The sequence below is a fragment of the Capra hircus genome, chromosome 17 (assembly GCF_001704415.2).
Source record: "Capra hircus breed San Clemente chromosome 17, ASM170441v1, whole genome shotgun sequence".
NCBI lineage: Eukaryota > Metazoa > Chordata > Mammalia > Artiodactyla > Bovidae > Capra > Capra hircus.
Genome location: NC_030824.1, coordinates 58,395,615 through 58,413,508, shown reverse-complemented (window position 1 = coordinate 58,413,508; position 17,894 = coordinate 58,395,615). Strand labels below are relative to the sequence as shown.

At 47.5% G+C, this 17,894-nt stretch overlaps 1 protein-coding gene across 3 annotated transcripts in view; it reads left to right on the top strand.

Annotated features, from left to right (window-relative positions):
- The window catches only part of ZNF827 (zinc finger protein 827), a 191,814-nt gene extending 174,542 nt beyond the window's left edge, over positions 1–17,272 (top strand). For 2 of the 3 annotated variants that reach the window (XM_018061580.1, XM_018061581.1), the window contains exons 11-14: positions 527–693; positions 9,156–9,347; positions 9,725–9,902; positions 13,360–17,272. In XM_018061580.1, coding sequence (XP_017917069.1) covers positions 527–693; positions 9,156–9,347; positions 9,725–9,902; positions 13,360–14,182 — 1,360 coding nt within the window. In that variant the 3' untranslated portion in view covers positions 14,183–17,272. Of the gene's footprint in view, positions 1–526; positions 694–9,155; positions 9,348–9,724; positions 9,903–11,885; positions 11,919–13,359 lie in introns of all 3 variants that reach the window. The other variant, XM_018061582.1, reaches the window with a different exon arrangement.

Here is a 17,894-nt window from a genome sequence, read left to right as displayed (position 1 = left end):
ACTGCTTCCTGAGAATTATCCTAAGGGAAAAATGAGTCTGAGAACCGTGAGGAAATAGCCCTGGAAGTATTTCATCCTTTCCCTTCGCAGTGTTATCCTTTAGTACCTGGAGCTGCCTGTTTCTCTTCCATATTCAACCGTGATGGTATTTGGTGTGGTTGCTATTTACAGCCCGAGTTGCCAGGCTTGCGGAGTTTATCGGCACACCAGCTCCGTTAATATCTTGGCCAGGCTGTCCTGCACCCCTTTGCCCGAAGGAGTCAGTTAGATGATGTGGAGCATCTGGAATCTGTAATTTTGAATTAACTGTATGATCATGATAGCATGGATGGGATTGTTACATTCTGCGGGCATTTAATCCATCTGGCACGGTGGGCGCTTCCGAGCCGTCCCAGAAAGCGGAGGAGTTTCCTAATGCCTAGCCCTTTGGTGGGACCAAAGCACATCGAGGTCGGGATTTGGGAGGGGACCGCGTGCTCCCGAGTAGCCTCCGTTTAGAAGCTCACACGTCTCTCTTCCGGTACAGCTGTCACGTGTGTGGATTTGAGACGGAGCTCAACGTCCAGTTTGTCAGCCACATGTCGCTCCACGTGGACAAGGAGCAGTGGATGTTCTCCATCTGCTGCACGGCCTGCGACTTCGTCACCATGGAGGAGGCGGAGATAAAGGCGCACATCGGCACCAAGCACACAGGTGACCACCCCCCACCGTCGGCCCCTCCCTCCCTTCTCGCCTCCACCCCTCACCGCCCTGCCTGACAGGGGCATCCGCGTCACCGTGACATTTCCTTCCGAGAGGATGCTACCCTGTAGCCCCAAGGCCATTGCCTGGCCCGGCTGATGCCTCGCCTGTCTGACATAGTCACAGGCTCTGCTTGTTCCTCATCCCAGTCATCACCATCATAGGTAACAGTCATGGAGCTTTGACGACGCCCTGGGCTTGTGCCTTTGCACCCTGGATCTCTTATAACCACCCTCTGCCCTCCATATTATTGTGGGTATAGCACACAGGGAGACACTGAGGCTTCACAGAGGTCAGGCCTTCTCTTCAAGGTCCACAGCCAGCCCTGACCACTTCCCTGCTGGAGCCCACTGTGTCCACACTGTTCTGATGGCCCCTGGCAACCCTGGGCAGAGGGCTGCCCCGCTCCATTTTCTGGGGTCAGAGCCCAGCGCACCTAGCTCTGTGGGCTCCCCTCCTCTTCCCTCAGACTGCAGCCCTGCCCCCCACCCTCCAGAGCGATGAACGGCAGCTCTGTTCAAGCACAAAGACAACCAGCTTCTCCTGAAACCACTCAAGGGTGCAGCCAAGACTTTTGCCCACGCTTTCCTTTCCTTTAAGGCCGTGCTGGTTAATGCCATCTATTTGATAATGTTGACATTTGACTCCACCATGCACTCTCGCCCGCTCCCAACTGATGGTTACGAATGACACCAGCGTGCAGTCATTAAGTGACCATGAAGAGGAGCTCCCCCTGCCTTTTGCTTACAGGTCACTAGCAGAGGTTGCTGACCGCCAGCCCCATGGGAGAAGGACATGGCAACCCACTCCAGTGTTCTTGCCTGGAGAATCCCAGGGACAGGGGAGCCTGGTGGGCTGCCGTCTATGGGGTCGCGCAGAGTCGGGCACGACTGAAGCGACTCAGCAGCAGCAGCAGCCGCAGCCCCAGGCAGTGGATCTGCCCCTTGCGTCCTCAGCCCATGACGGATTTGGGGAGGGGCATTTCCCTGACAGCTGTGCTGGCGGCGTGCACGGACAAGAACCGTCTCTCTCTGCTTTACTGATCGCCATGGCTCCGTGGTGCCAACAGCAATAAAAGCTTGCTTTTGTCAGTAAGTTGAGCAGCTCTGACTCGGAGGTCTGCAGAGAGCCGTTATGCTGAGCGAGGAGGTGCGTCTTTACAGTCGGTTTTCTGACTGTAACCACATTAGCACCGTGGGCAGCAGGTGAGCTGGGAAACCCACATCCAAGACAAATTAAATTCAGCATTTCTGGAGTGGCCAGTGGAGGGAAAGGCCAGCCTCGCTTCCATTTCCACTGGCTTTCAGATTTTTTTTCTCTTTTCTGTTACACTTTCTTCTAACCCTCTCCACCCCAAAGTGCGCCTCAACCCAGCCGAGAACCTTCTTCCTCCCACCCCGATCCACGCCCCCTCTACACCACCCCAAGGAAACCGTAGAAACTAATGCCTGGAGAAATGTTGGACTTGGTCACCTAATTGTCGTCACTGGAAACCTCACTTTCCCGAGTGACCGCTGCAGACTCACTCACCTCCTCATTGCCGCAAGGAACACGGCGAGATCTTGTTCCCTCTGAGATAGTGCGGAAGATTCCTGTTTATTATCACAGAGAGCCCAGAGTGAAATGCACTAAAGACGTTTCTCCTTTACCACAGTAGAAGCCTTTCGTGCTGCTATTAGGGAATAAGGTTCTATCCTGCTCTATAAGCTAGGAGTGCTAAGCAGCATATCTCTTAAGGGCCAGAAAGTAAGTATCTCAGGCTTTTAGGCCATACAGTTGCTGTCCGTACTGTTCAGTGCTGCCATTGGGTGGACAGTAGCCACAGATAACATGTCAAAGAGTGGGCATGGCAGTGTTCCACCAAAACTTGATTTACAAAAGCACAAAGTTAAATTTGGCCCAAGGGTTATAGTTTGTGAACCCTAGTTATAAGCTAATGGTCTCACAGTGAGGGTTTCTTGTATCTAGGTGCTGCTTTGGGTGTTTGAATTTGCCCCAAAATATGTCAGTCTGCGTCTGTAATCAACAAGCTGTCTGATTGCAAAGTTGTGATATAAACAGTATGTATACACTATAATGGGGCTTCCCTGGTGGCTCAGTGGTAAAAGTTTGATCCCTGTATCAGGAAGATGCCTGCAGGAAGATTCTTTACCACCGAGTCACCAGGGAAGCCTGGTCATTTCCTTTACCTGTCATAAAAATGGGCATCTTATTTGTCAGTACCCTGGGACGGCTGGAGTGCTTTCTTGTTACCTAAGTGAGGTCGTGGCCTACAGGATAAGCTCTCATGGATTGCAGAGTTTTACGTAGTCTCCCTAGAATCCACATCCTTCTTCACACTTCCCTTATTGGCCCCTCCTACCCAAGACTCGCTGGTGAATGAAGTGCCGAGCAGGAATTTGAGGAACTGTCTGCTGTTAGTGTTTGACTCTTCCTTACCTTCTTCCTCTCTGGCTCCTTGTCCCCGCAGAGAACATCAGGAAGGGAAGATATTCCCTCTGGTGCTTTCTCAGTGCAAATTTTGCTGCAGTCTTTAAATGTTGCAATAATGGCATTAAGGAATTTGAACAGCTCTTTGGAAAATACAACCATCTGTACTTCACGTCACGCTGACACCAAAATAATTCCACATAACTTACCCCATCCCTGTTAACAAATCAACCCTAGAAAGGCTTGAAGAAAATAGAATATTTATTAAACTTCCAGAATGAGAAGGATTTGTAAGAGATTGAGTGACACACGAAATCACAAAGGAAAAAAAAAAAAAAAACTGAGAGATTTGACACAGGAAAGTTTCTTCTGTTTGCAAAAGAAAAGCAAAAGTTAAAAAACCACCGTCTGTAAAATGTGTTTCTAAAAATGACCAAAGGTTAATATATTTACAGCATGGAAAATTCATATAAACTGGTTAGAAACACTTAGTCTCCAGTTGAAAAATTTGCAAAGGACATGAACAGTCAACTCACAATAAAAGAAATAAAAACTAATCACTTAATATCAGGAAAAATATTCAACCTTGCTAGCAGTCAAACTAAAACGCAGAAGTGGCTTATGTGTCACCTATTAAGTCAGGAGCATGTCTTATAATGTTCTCCACTGTTTCCAGAAGCTGCTGATCCTCCTGTGGCCAGGGCCTTGCAGGGCGGCAGAACTTTTGAAAACTAATTAGTATATACCAGGAGCCTTGAAAATGTAATGTACCGTGACCCAGTAATCCCACTTCAGGGAATTTATCTGTAGGAAAAATAAAAGCAGCCAGTAGAATATTAATTTTCATTTAAAATTTAATCTTAAGGCAATATTTTAGGAGAGTAGAATAAGTTTAAGGCTTCCCAGGTGGTACTAATGGTAAAGAACCCGCCTATCCATGCAGGAGACCTAACAGATGTGGGTTCCCTCCCTGGGTCGGGAAGGTCCCCTGGAGGAGGAAATGGCAGCCCACTCCAGGACTCTTGCCTGGAGAATCCCAGGACAGACGAGCCTGGCAGACTGTGGGCAGTAGGGTTGCAAAGAGTCGGACATGACTGGAGCAGCCAGGCATGTTCACACAGGCATGCAGAATAAGTTTTCTCCATAGACATGATGCTGTCACTTAAAAATGGTTAGTTCATGATTATTTTTATAAATTTTTTGAGAGCCAACTGTATGTCAGGTATATACAACAGCATGGGAAAGTACAAAATGTTATTAATATTATTTTATAAATATTGTATGTTATAATACAATAATATAGTCTTCAGCAATGCTTACCATGAGCCAGGCATTGTTCTTGGTGCTTTGCATATAAAAACCCACTTGAGTCTCACAACAAATATATGAGATACTGATATTATTCCCATTTCTTAGATGAGATAATTGAAGCACAAAGTTGAATACCTTGTCCCAGGTCATACAGCTCCTGAGTGGGACAGATGGCATTCAAACTCAGGTATTCTGGATCTTAAGTCCTTATTCTTAACCACTATGGAATTAATGGCAACAATTTTTAAATTGAGATGTTGACTTTTTAAAAAATGAAAACACCAAAAAGGTAATGGTATTTGTATTGAGGCAGAAAGAGGGTTGGTATTTTTTTTCTGGGCTCAGTTGCTCAATTTTTGTCATTTTAAATTGCAAAATATTTAGGTTTGTAAAGTTCTCTTCAGTTGGCCGTCCTTGAGTTTGAGGTTGCATTACCTGTGCACAGGTGTCCACCAGAAATCTTTGCGATGCTGAAGATCAGTGACTGCTGGGATCATAGTGAGCCTTGGATTGGGCTGACAAGGGCACCCTGGCTCACACCCTATGGACACAGCGAAGGGGGGTGTGTGAAGGGGAAAGGAAGCCGTGTAGACAGAGGATCACAGAGCGAGTGGGCTGGGCTTGCTTCCCCATGCTGTAGCCCAGAGGATTTGCCGAGGCTCCCGTGTAGCCGGCTTCCCTTGCTGTTCTGTCCGTAAAGAATCTGCCTGCGATGCAGGAGGCCTGGGTTTGATCCCTGGGTTAGGAAGATCACCTGGGGAAGGAAATGGTAACTCACTCCAGTATTCTTGCCTGGAGAATCCGCATTCCTTAATTTAGGTAGCTCTCCCCAGTGCCATAAGCCTGAGGGTACTTGAGGCTGTTCTTAAAGATGGTAATTAAAATTATCTGTTTTTATTCATTTAGCCCACACTGTGCAGCCTGCAGGATCTTAGTTCCCCAAGCAGAAATTGAACCTGAGTCCCCTGCAGTGGAAGGGCAAAATCTTAACCAGCAAAGTTCCCAAAATTAGCTGGTTTATTTCTAAAAGCTAGTTTAATCATGCACAATATTCTGTTGGTAAGACCAGTCTTAGAGGATGGATTTGGTGAGGCAATGCCGGGGACTCAGGGCCCCCACTGAAAATCTTCTGTTTGTCTACAAAATGTGACTGAACTGGTTCAATATTTAGATGAGAGACTGGCAATCGTGGTGCTGGCTTTCCGGGTACCAAGGAAAGGATGTGGGTTAAAGGCATGTTCCATCCCTCCACGTGGGTCAGTAAGTGAGGTCACCTCCTGTCTGTGCAGGAACCAAGTTCATTTCTGCTCAGAAGCAAAAGTTTTTAAATTGTTGACTGAAGTAAGAGTTGGGTGCTCTAGGCATAAGTACAGCTCTTCAAAGAGAAACACTGAAAACATTGTATACTGGTAAATATTTTCCCTTCCTCTTTTTACACACGTTTTAATTGGACAAGTAATTCATGGCCACTCCAGAACAATGTTGAAAGCCAAATTTTAAAAAACAAGCATGACGCTAATCATTTGATATACTAGATGTACACACTATGCCCATATACAAACTCTGACTTATTTTTTTAATCTCCTAATAAAGTTTGTTTCTAAGAGTTTGCAATCGCCAAATTACTTAATTGGCTGATCTGAAGGGAACTGAAGCACAGTCTCCTTACAGTTGCAATGCTAAACTGACCTAAGACTATGAGGTTGCATTGAATTGGCTTGGGGACAATTGACATCTGAATATTGACTCTCTTGAACATGAACAATGTATCAGTCACAGTTATTTGGGGTTTATAATGTTCATTTGTATTTATTACAGTTTCCCTTCAAGTGCTATTATACCACTTCATTTAGTATAAGAACCTCACAATAATTTCTCCTCTCCCAGCCTTCATGTTACTGTCATCATATATTTACCTGTTATAATTGCTACAATACATTATTTTTGAACAAAATTACTTTTATTATATTTTAAAGAGATGTTAAATAGTCAGAAAAGGTTGTCTGTCTATCCATGCAGTTATAATTTCCAGTCTTCACTCTTTTTGTGTAGATCCATGTTTTTATATTTGATGTCATTTTCCGACTGCCTGAAGAATTTCTTTTTACCATTTCTTACAATTTGGGTCTGTGGTAATGATTTCTTTTAGCTTTTTCTTCATCTTTCTTTCTTTCTTTTTTTTTTTTTTTTTGCTGCACCACACAGCATGTGGGATCTTTAGTTCCCCAACCAAGGATTGAACCCATGACCCCTGAAGTGGAGGCACAGAACCTTAACCACTGATCCACCAGGAAAGTCCCTTTTGCCTGCATTTTTGAGATGTATGCTCACTGGGTATAAAGTTTCAGGTTGACAGTTGTTTCTTTCATACTTTAAAGAGGTCACTCCACTACTTCTCCCTTGCATTGCTTCCAGTGAGAAATCTGCCATCATTCTCTCTTTTGTTCCTCTGCACATAATGTAGCTTTTTTCCTCTGGCTGCTTTTAGGGTTTTTTCGTTATCACTCATTTAGAACTGTGTGATTCAGAGAAGGCAATGGCACCCCGCTCCAGTACTCTTGCCTGGAAAATCCTATGGATGGAGGAGCCTGGTAAGCTGCAGTCCATGGGGTCGCTGAGAGTTGGATACGACTGAGCGACTTCACTTTCACTTTTCACTTTCATGCATTGGAGAAGAAAATGGCAACCCACTCTAGTACTCTTGCCTGGAAAATTCCATGGATGGAGGAGCCTGGTGGGCTGCCATCTATGGAGTCGCACAGAGTCGGACACGACTGAAGTGACTTAGCAGCAGCAGCAGAGCTGTTTAATTATGATGTCTCTTGGTATGGATTTCTTTATCTTTCTTATGCCTAGAGTTCATTATGTTTCTTGGATCTGTAGATTTATGGGTTTTCCTCAAATTTGGAAAAGTTTTTGTCTTTTCAGATATTTTTTCTGCCCTCCCCACCCTGTTAGAAACTTCAGTTGAACTTATATTGAGCTACCAGCAGGCATCCCACAGCTCACGGATGCGCTTTTCATGTTTGTGACTCTTTTTCCTCTCTGTTTCATTTCAGATCGTTTCTATTGCGAGTATCTTCAAGTCCACTGATCTTTTCTTCTGCCGTGTCTAAGCCACTAATAATCCCATCCAGTCTGTTTTTCATCCCAGACACTATGATTTTCACCTCTTGGAATTTGGATTGGGTCTTTTTTATATCGTTTCTATCTCCACTTAACTTCTGAACGTATAGAATACAGTTACAATAAGTGCTCTTCTGTCCTTTTCTGTAAATACTAGCAACTGTGTCAGTTCCTGGTGGATTTGATTGGTTGATTATTCTTTCTGGTTTGGGGTAGTGTCTTCTTGTTTCCTGGTATGCCTGATCATCTTTGTTTGATGTCAGACACTGTGATGGTTACCTTGTTGGGGGCTTTATACTCTTTAAATATAATATACTGTATATTCCTATTAATACTCTTGACTTTTGTCTTAGGCATTATTCGGCAACTTTGATCTTTTGAGGGTCTTGCTTTTCTGATTTGTTAGGCAGGTCTGGACCAGTGCTCCATCTGAGAGGCTAATCATTAGCCACTAGTAAATGTTTTTTCTACTCAGTGCCTTGGGAGTTATGAGCTTTTCTAATTTGGCTAGTGGAAACAGACACTGTTCTTGAAGCCTTTCAGATGGCTTTTTCCCCTTTAACTTTGGGTGGTTTCCTCACACACGGGCTCTGGTCCTGACTCTTCTGAGTGTCCTTGGGGGCCATCTGCAGGTCTCTGGGTTCTTCTTCTGTGCTTCTCTTTCCTCTCGGGTGCTCTGTCCTGCAAAGTCCAGCATGTTAATCTCCTCGGAGCCTCAGCTCCGTCTCCTCAGTTCAGTGAGTCTGCCAAGTGGTTCCCCATCCCTGCACCGCAGCCTGGATGGTGAAGTCTCTCCAGGCGGGAAGCAGGGCAGTCCGAGGGCCCGCCTCTTGTCTTCCCTTTCTCGCAGGGGTCACTCCCCTTTGTTGCCTCACGTCCAGTGTTGTGAAGATTATTGTTTGATAAATTTTGTCTGTTTTTTTTTTTTTTCATTGTTTCAGTAGCAGTGGTCAAATCCAGTCTCTGACACTCTGTCTTGAAGAGAAGCAGAAGTCTCCTGATTCTAGATTGTCTTGGCCTCTTGATTTGTTTACTACTGGCTCTGAGGGAGAGCCCAGTGCCCTGATGAAGAGCACAGACACTAGAATCAGATCAAGTGACGCTCTGGTCCACCACTTCCTAGCCGCACGACCAAGGCCATGTTAACCTGGCTCTGTCTCCCTTCCCTTTTCTGTAAAAGGGGGAGGATAATAGTCATGGCTCATTGGATTTTTGAAAGGCTAAAACGAGATCATGCATTTAAAGCATGACACCGTTCCTAGAACTTGGTAACATGTTCATCTTAGCTATGATTTAAATTATTATAAGACCCAATAAATACTTGCCAATTGAATATCTACTCTTGGCCCGAGAACCATATGCATCATCACCGTAGGTGACTGGGACCTGGGACCCAGCACTAGCAAAGCAGGAAACCTCCGTGTGTGCTCCCTGAATGAAGGTGTAGCCAGGAGGCCCCAACTCTCCCCCACCCATGATTGCTATTATTCTAGGGTTTTCATCTCCTAAATAACAGACCTGGGTTTTGTTTTATTTTAATTTTTCAGGGGAAGACAGGAAGACCCCCAGTGAATCAAATAGCCCCTCTTCCTCGTCCCTCTCAGCTCTGAGTGATTCAGCCAACAGCAAGGACGATTCAGACAGCTCTCAGAAGAACAAGAGTGGAAGCAACCTGCTGGTCATCTCTGTCCTGCCTGGGAGCCAGCCCTCCCTGAATAGTGAGGAAAAGCCAGAGAAAGGTAAGGGAGGAGGTGGGCTGGTCTGCTCAGTCCTGTCCACTCTGCAGGGATGACCCAGTCTTGAGATAAAGCCCTGGAGAGGAGTGATGTTGGGAAGCAGATATTAGGCCTGGGAACCATATAACACTTAGCCTCTAAAATTTGCAGATGGATTTTTGAGTTAGTTTGCATCAGTATATGGAATGGAATGAAAGGATGGGGAGTGACATTGATGCCAAAACTGTGTCTTTAACTCATTTTAGCTCAGAGATGCAGGGAGCGGTGCCTGGAACAGTGTAGCTGGGGGGAAAGAGAAGGAGGAGGGTGGTCTCCGTCCCACCCCTGCCCTCCTCTCCCTCTGCCCCCTGCACCCGTACACCCAGCCTCGGTCCTTGCAGGGTTCGAATGCGTTTTTTGCAACTTTGTCTGCAAGACGAAGAACATGTTTGAGCGCCATCTGCAAATCCACCTCATCACCCGGATGTTTGAGTGCGACGTGTGCCACAAGTTCATGAAGACCCCCGAACAGCTGCTGGAGCATAAGAAATGCCACACTGTCCCCACCGGTGGGCTCAAGTAAGGAAAGCAAGTACAGAACCTTTTACTGTGTTGTTTTATTAAACACCCTGCCTCCACCCCTGCCCCCATCCCCTCCCCTGAAGGTTTTTGGGGTCATGGAGAGGGGGAGCTTGGCCTGGGCGGGGGCATTAGTCGGGCACACCTCTGCTGCCGGTAGCTGGATAGGAATTAGACCTGTCCCCCAGGGGGTCAGCAGATGTCAGCACGAGACCCATTTCCCAAGATGGTCAACTCGCTGAAGCAGCCCAACACGGGCATGCAAGAGCAGACTCAGCCGGTACCACTCGAGTTCCGTTCAGACTTGATGGTAAGGGACTTAGGGGTTATAATGTGTCCACACGTGCAAATCACTACACTGTCACTGCACTTCACCATCCCTATTTTTTAGATGATTTGCCAGAAGTCTTTTAAATAAGCACTACAACTACCCCAACCACACCCGCCTCCAGATATTGGATACTTGCCAGTGTGAACAGGCAAGAGGCAACACTTTTCATGCAGAGATCACATGCCTCGTGTCTTCCTGCAAACATGCCTTACGCCTTCCCAGGAGCTGGAATTGGGATCTCGCTGGTGTCGCCTTCGTGAGATCTGACACCTCTGATCACGTGTTCTTCGCAGCTCCCCAAAGACCTAGACAATGAGCATCATCATTAACCAACATTTGCAACAAGCCTCTGGTCAGAAGAGAGACCCATCCGTTATTATCAAAACATGCTGTGTGTCTGGCTTGATAATAGGTGCTAAAGGGCAAACAAGGAATAAAACATAATTCCACCCTCGGGAAATGTACGTCCGAGCTCTACCAGAGTTTAATCTTCCTGGCACTTCTGAAATCAGAGGCCCCGTTCACGAGGCACTTGTGTTCTAGGAAAGAGAAAGAAGCATCTGTCACTGGGCACAGAAAGACACACCATTTTCAAAGCATAATTATTCATGTTTAGCTGAACTGATGGTGTAATTAAAAGAATGAAAAATGACATTTTACTTAACACAAGAACACCTCTTGTTTTTAAAAACACGTTTATCTTTGAAACTCACAGCTTGCCAAGAGAAGTGGCATGACTGTCCTGAATGGGCGAGGGGTGGAGCGACCCAGCAGGAGCTCGGGAGTCAAGTGTGGGGGGCAATGCAGGGTGGAGCCCCTGGGCTCCTGCCCAGTCAGGGCAACCCTCCTCAAACACTCCTCCAGACAGAGGAAGTGGCCCCCACTATTAGATCCCATTTTGGTTCACTCTTGGGGCCGATTAGGTGGGGTGGGGTGGGTAGGAGGAAGGGGAGTGGGGCGATGATCATTCAAGACTACGTAAGTGGGAAATGCCTAGCACGTGCTTATTTGGGAATTTGATTTGGTTTATTCCCACTGCCCCCCTCAAAATATTAGCATACTCTTACGTATTTTTTTGAAAGCCACGTATTTCCTTGGTTGGTTTAGTGCTCACTGCCCTTCCTAGAAACCCAGTCACGCCCATTACCTGCAGCCCCAGCCAGTTGTGGCTTTGCCAGTTAGAACCCCCTTCCCTCGGGGACCCAAGGAGTTCCCGAGCCTCTGACCCACTGGCGAGGATGCCGAGTGAACCTGATGCTTTTGCAGGTGTAGACACTTCCCCTGCAGTGCTAACGGTCCCCTTTGTAATAGTTCACGTTCTAGGCTGACCAAGTAGAAGAATACTTTGACAAAATTGCTAATGCCTTCTGGCTATACAGTGAGTCTTTTTCATTTTTGTTTTGTTTTCGCTTTGCCGTCTCAGAGAAGTAATTTGTCAGAGTCTTTACGATAAATAACGGGAACATAGAAAACCCTTTCCCTCTGCCTGAGCAGCGAAAGAAAGATTGAGCCGTGGGTCACAGAAACGTCCTTAACATGAAACAGACTGCTGATGTCTAAATTGCTTTTCTGTGATGGAACTGCTTGTACTCTATATCCTGTTCATAATGCAGATCAAATAAGATTATACTATTATTTTTCTTTTGCCGTAGCTCAGGACAGTGGTGAGTTTCAGACTCCTCTAGGTAAGGCCCAGCTTGGCGTAGGGGTTGTGTGTGCAGCTGACCTGGGAATGGGCTTTATAGTTCTCTTGCGTGCACTCTTCTGTGAGCTGAGGTTCCGAGGCTAACGGCGGGCTTGGCGCTCAGGAGCAGTGCGCGGGCTCTGGGTGTGTTGGGCTCTGCTGAAATCCTCTCCAGACCCTCCGAGGACAGTTCACTCCCAGGCCCTGCCCTTGCAGGTGCCAGTCCAGAGCCGAGGCAGCCACTTTTGCATTTGCGTCCTTTTGGTAAAGAGAGCATACACGCTACAGCCATCATAGCAACCACCGACTCGAGCCCGGCAGCTTCTGCAGAGCGAAGCTCAGCACCATCCGTGAACCTGCCCCTCCCTTAGCCTCCTTGCCCCTCTGGACAGCCAGGGGGCCTGGGGGCAGCATAGCCTCACTGCCTAGGATGGAGAGGCCCAGACTTTGTCCGCCCATCAGGTGACGGAGCTCTGCTAGAATCTGCCTAAATGACTTGTAGAGACCAGTCCAGTAAGGAATCAGTGCCCACTATGGGCTCCTCTGCCGAGCACTGCAGAGAACGCAGAAGGAAGGGGAGTCCTGCCCGCTGAGAGCTTATGATCCCTTTGGATGACTATTATTTCCATGATGTAATAACATTAATCATTAATAATGCATTAATGATGTCTTCAAGGTCCAGATAGCAGCTGTCTCCCTCCCCCATCCCTCATTCCTAGACAGGCTGGTGGGTGGGTCTTCTCCTAAGCCCCAGCGATGGTTCTCACCTCCCTTCCCCGATGGAGACCCAGTGCTGTAGGAGAGACAGATTTTAGGAGTCCAGATCTCTGTATCTACAGCACACTTGCTCCCACATGCAGACACACACACACACAGGCCTTCTTAATCCTAACCACCCTTTAATCAGCACGATTCTGACCCCTACGACTCTCTGTTTGCTGGAGGTAGCTCTCCCCTATAAGCTGTTCTTCAAAACTCTTAGCCTTTCTGCGTGTGCTTGGTGTGGTGCATGAAAAGTCGATTCTTTGTGTTGCTCCCATCTAGAGGGGAGGTCTTGAGGGTGAGCCCTCGGCCGTGGCCAGTGGGGGGCGGGGAGGGCTCCGAGGGGCCGGGCGGTGGGGACTGGAGGGGAGAACAGCTTAGCTGGACGCCCCCCCAACCCGGCGCTGGCTCTGTTCCCCTTCCTGGGGGCTGGCATCCGCCGGTGCAGCCAGGAGACTCCTGTCCCCGAGCAGGCCAAGGGATGGCTCTGTCCGCAGCAGAGCCACCGAGGGTCCCCAGGAGGCGGCAGGGCCGGGTTGGGCAGGGGCCAGGTCGGGTTTTGGAGCTGGGAGGGTGGCCGAGGGCAGGCTGGCGAGGCGGGGAGCAGCCGGGGAGGGCACTCCCCTGGACCCCGCGGGGCTGACCCTCTCCTGTCCTTGCCTCCCCCCCTCCCCCGGCAGGTGCCCATTCTGCAGTTATTCCACCAACCGCCCCGCCGCCATGGAGTGCCACGTGAAGACCCACTACAAGATGGAGTACAAGTGCCGGATCTGCCAGACGGTGAAGGCCAACCAGCTGGAGCTGGAGACGCACACCCGAGCGCATCGCCTGGGCAACCACTACAAGTGCGACCAGTGCGGCTACCTGTCCAAGACCGCCAACAAGCTCATCGAGCACGTGCGCGTGCACACCGGGGAGCGGCCCTTCCACTGTGACCAGTGCAGCTACAGCTGCAAACGCAAGGACAATCTCAACCTGCACAAGAAGCTGAAGCACGCCCCGCGCCAGACCTTCAGCTGCGAAGAGTGCCTGTTCAAGACCACTCACCCCTTCGTCTTCAGCCGCCACGTCAAGAAGCATCAGAGCGCGGACAGCCCGGAGGAGGACAAGAAGGGCCCAGCCCCGGCCTCCCAGGAAGCCGGCGGCCCCGGGGCCCCGCTGCTGGTGGTCGGGAGCGCCCGCCACCTGCTGTCTCCGCTGTCGGTCATGTCCGCCTCCCACGCCCTGCAGACCGTGGCCCTGTCGGCCGCCCACGGCGGCAGCGGCTCCGAGCCCAACCTGGCACTCAAGGCCATGCCCTTGAACGGCTCCCCTCTGCGCTTTGACAAGTACCGGAACTCGGATTTCGCCCATCTCATTCCCTTGACGATGTTATACCCCAAGAACCAGCTGGATCTCACATTCCACCCTCCCCGACCTCAGACTGCGCCGCCCAGCATCCCCTCGCCCAAACACTCCTTCCTGGCCTATCTGGGACTGAGAGAGAGAGCCGAGACTGTCTGAGGGCAGCCGGGCTCCGTACCAAAAACCAAGAGACAGAGACAAACAAAAAAAAAAAGACAAAACCCACGAAACTTAAAACACAACCCCAGCAGGTGTACGTTGCTGCAAAAACCTACAGGCCCGCTCGGGTCTGAACCACGTGTACTGTATATCTTTAGTAAGGAATAGAGAATTGGCTCTGTGTGTATACCTATTGCATTGACCTGAAAGCTGCTTTATCCAATCTTCAGAGAGGTGACCTACTGCACCGCCTACCTTCAGAGGCATGCCCCCCCAGCCACCCACTCCCACTCTCGGCCCTTCTCCTTACTTTGAAAGGAAACCTGTCTTGTTAAACCCTAAAGAGAGTGTCCTTAATAGCAATCAGCACTTGTAAGCTTCCATACCGGTGCGTTTTGTTTTCCGTTGGGCGAATGGGGCATGTGGGCGTTTGTGGATTCGGAAAGAGACAGCCGTGTGTCGTGTGCCATGACGTTTGCACCTTCTTTGTACTGGCTTCTTTGACAGCGATGAGCGTTGTTTGCCCTCCTGGGTGGTTCATGCGCTGCAGTCCCTCCCGGAGCTCCTTCATCACCTTTCCCCTCTCTATTTTGTGGCTGCAGAGTGGTAGGGCCTGGTGCTTACTCGACGGAGGAATGGTAGACAACTCAGTGCTGCCTGCGATTTCTCCAGAGTCCTGGAGATCTTGTGCTCGCATCTCTGGTTATGAAGAGAGCAATCGAGAGCCCCACCTGGAAGAAATAGCTTGCAGCACTGCAGCCAACATCACAAAACTCAAGTGTGTTTTGTGTGTGTGTCCATACGTATGCAATGTGTATGGTACACACACAGTGCATCATTTTTTAAGGGCAGATTAAATATATATATATATGTGATGTATTAAGTCAGTGGTTACCATTTGTTTGCAGGAAAAGGAAAAACAATGTATGAGTGAAAATTTTTATGGTTGATAAATCCAGCCGAGGAGATTAAAAGGGGTTTGGATAAATTCTGGGTATAAACGCTCAGACTAAAAAAAAAAAAAAAAGAAATGGCAGTTTTGCACAGTGCTTTGGTCTTGCACTAGCTTTTGTTTCTCATCTGCAAAAAAAAGTAACATAAAAGGAAGAAAATGTACCTTTTTTATGGAATGAGTAGACTGTATGTTTGAAACTTTTGTCATAACCTCTTTGACATATAACAACCCAACAAAAAGGTGCTGTTCAGTCGTACCGTTCAGTTTATGCCCCTGAGACGTTTCCATTGTGTTTGCAAATTGTCTGGCTATAGCGGTGTTCTCCATGTTATTAGTAATTCTGTATTCCATTTTGTTAACGCCTGGTAGATATAACCTGCTAGGAGGCTAACTTTATACTTATTTAAAGCTCTTATTTTGTGGTCATTAAAATGGCAACTTATGTGCAGCACTTTATTGCAGCAAGAAGCAGGTGTGGATTGGTTGTACAACCCCTCGCTATTCTTAAAAAGTCAGGGGTGATGTAAAAAGAAGAAAAGAATCTTTGGCTAAACATGTTAATGGCTTGTATTTTTAAGACAACAGAATTTCCAGTATGAAACAGGCTAAAAGAGCAGGAAGAAATGTGCTTTGTATGATAATGGGAAGTTTGGAATATAAAGTTTATATATTATTTATCTGTTGAAGAACCGGTGTACAGGAGGAATGCTTTCTTACTGTGTTGCTGGTTTCTATCATGTGTTACCCTAGAGGTGGGTTTTTTTTTTCCATCTGTTTCATCTGGAGGGAAATAAAAGCATCCCGAATTTTCTTCCTCTAGTCGGTTTGCTTCCCCGAAAGCTCCCCCTTGTACAGTTCTACAGGAAGCCGGAAATCTGTACCTTCTGTCCACACCACGGTCCTCCCCCACACCCACCCTTCCTCCCCCAGACCTAGCAGGTGTGCTCGGCTCCCCTTGCCAGTTGTCCAGCCCTGGCAAACCTGTTTACACTAAGGAGCTGTCGCCGGGGGGCAGGGAGGCTGAGCCAGGGAGGGCAGGACGCTCCCGCACCCTGGCTCATTCTCCGGCAGAGACGCCTGTTCTTGGCCACATTTGAAATGCCATTCAGCGTCGCCCTGTCAGTGTTTCAGTCAAAGGCATTGTAGACAGGTATGGACGATACACTCCAAGAACACTGGGCTCATGGGTGGGTTGGTGTTTTTTTTCAAGTCACGTCTTTACCCCCATGTGATGGAGAATGTGACACTTGGCTAATCACGTGCTTTTCACAATTACAAGTTCAGTGATTACAGGAAAGAGGGCCATGGGGAACCCACAGAGGCTGGCAGGAGGGCGAGCCCCACGTGAGCAACGGCAGGTTAAAAACCTGAAGGGTGGCCCTGAAGGACTGAGGATCTTACAGCATGCCACTTGTGCAATATGAGGTCCCAGGGTGAAACTTTCAAGATCAAGAGGGGTGTTGGAAGGAGACGGTTACCGCTCAGACGTGTGCCACTGAACTTGGATTTGAATGACTTAGTGATGCTTAATGTAATTGGGCAACTTTTTTAGCACTTTGGAAAGAGTCATCAATCTTTCTGGTAAATTATAAAAGTTTTCTGAGTGAGAAAAGGTGTGTTTGGAGTTTGTTTGACTTTTTATATTATTATTATTGTTATTAATAAAGAAAAATCTACAGCATTTTTCAGATTCCACTGAGGTAATACATACCCCTGAATTTGGTTTGCAGTTTGATACTCAGGGAAGGATGTATTCCATAGATATCCTTTCCGTGTAAAACACTAACGTCTTTGAGATAGTCACCTGCCAACTAACTTTGATTCTGTTTTCACTATGCATTCTTCAATGAAAGCTAGCTTATTTTTCCATATAGTGATACAGTTAGAGTTCTCTGCACTTTCTTCTCTCCTTTTTTTAACTCCTCGTATTATGTTCAGATGATCATACTGTCAAGGTTTATGTACATTACTGAAAATTTGTATTGTATAAAGCTTTTTGCATTACAAGGCTGTACAGGGTCATTTTGACAGTAACTGGTATATTCCTTTGCATCTTACGTTGCATTGCCAATTTCTAGTGTATCCAGTTTGGAAGTATAATATACTCTAATTAAAAAAAGAAAAGGTTGGCTATACTCTTGTTTCTTTTTCTTTCTTGGGTGCCATTCTTGGCTACTTGTTAATCTGAGTTTTGTCTCGCTGTGTTCTGATATTCCAGTTTCAGTGTGTTTTAGGTCAGTTTAGTCTCCAAGTCGTGTCTGATTCTTTGCCACCCCATAGACTGTAGCCCACGAGGCTCCTCTGTCCATGAATTCTCCAGGCAAGAACGCTGGAGTGGGTTTCCATTCCTTTCTCCAGGGGATCTTCCCAACCCAGGGGCTGAACTCAAATCTCCTGCACTGCAGGCAGATTCTCTACTGTCTGAGCCACCAGGGAAGTCCTAGGAAGTGCTCAGTACTAGTCACAACTATTGCAAAATGCAGGATTTGAACAGCCATGGTTCTGATGCAAACTGCTACTATGTAAATCATTCAAGGCCATTAGTATTGAGACCCTCTCATCCATCAGTACAGCTGCAAGCTGGCTCCTTCCAGAAAATACTTAGTGGCACTGGAAAGTGTACACCAGCCTTACCCTCTCCTGCTTGACAGCATTTTATTGACCGCATACCCAAAGAGGGGACTGCAGATGAGTAATTCTATTTGTCTTAATGAAGTGTAGCAACTATAAGAACTGTAATAAGTGGTATGTTTTCTA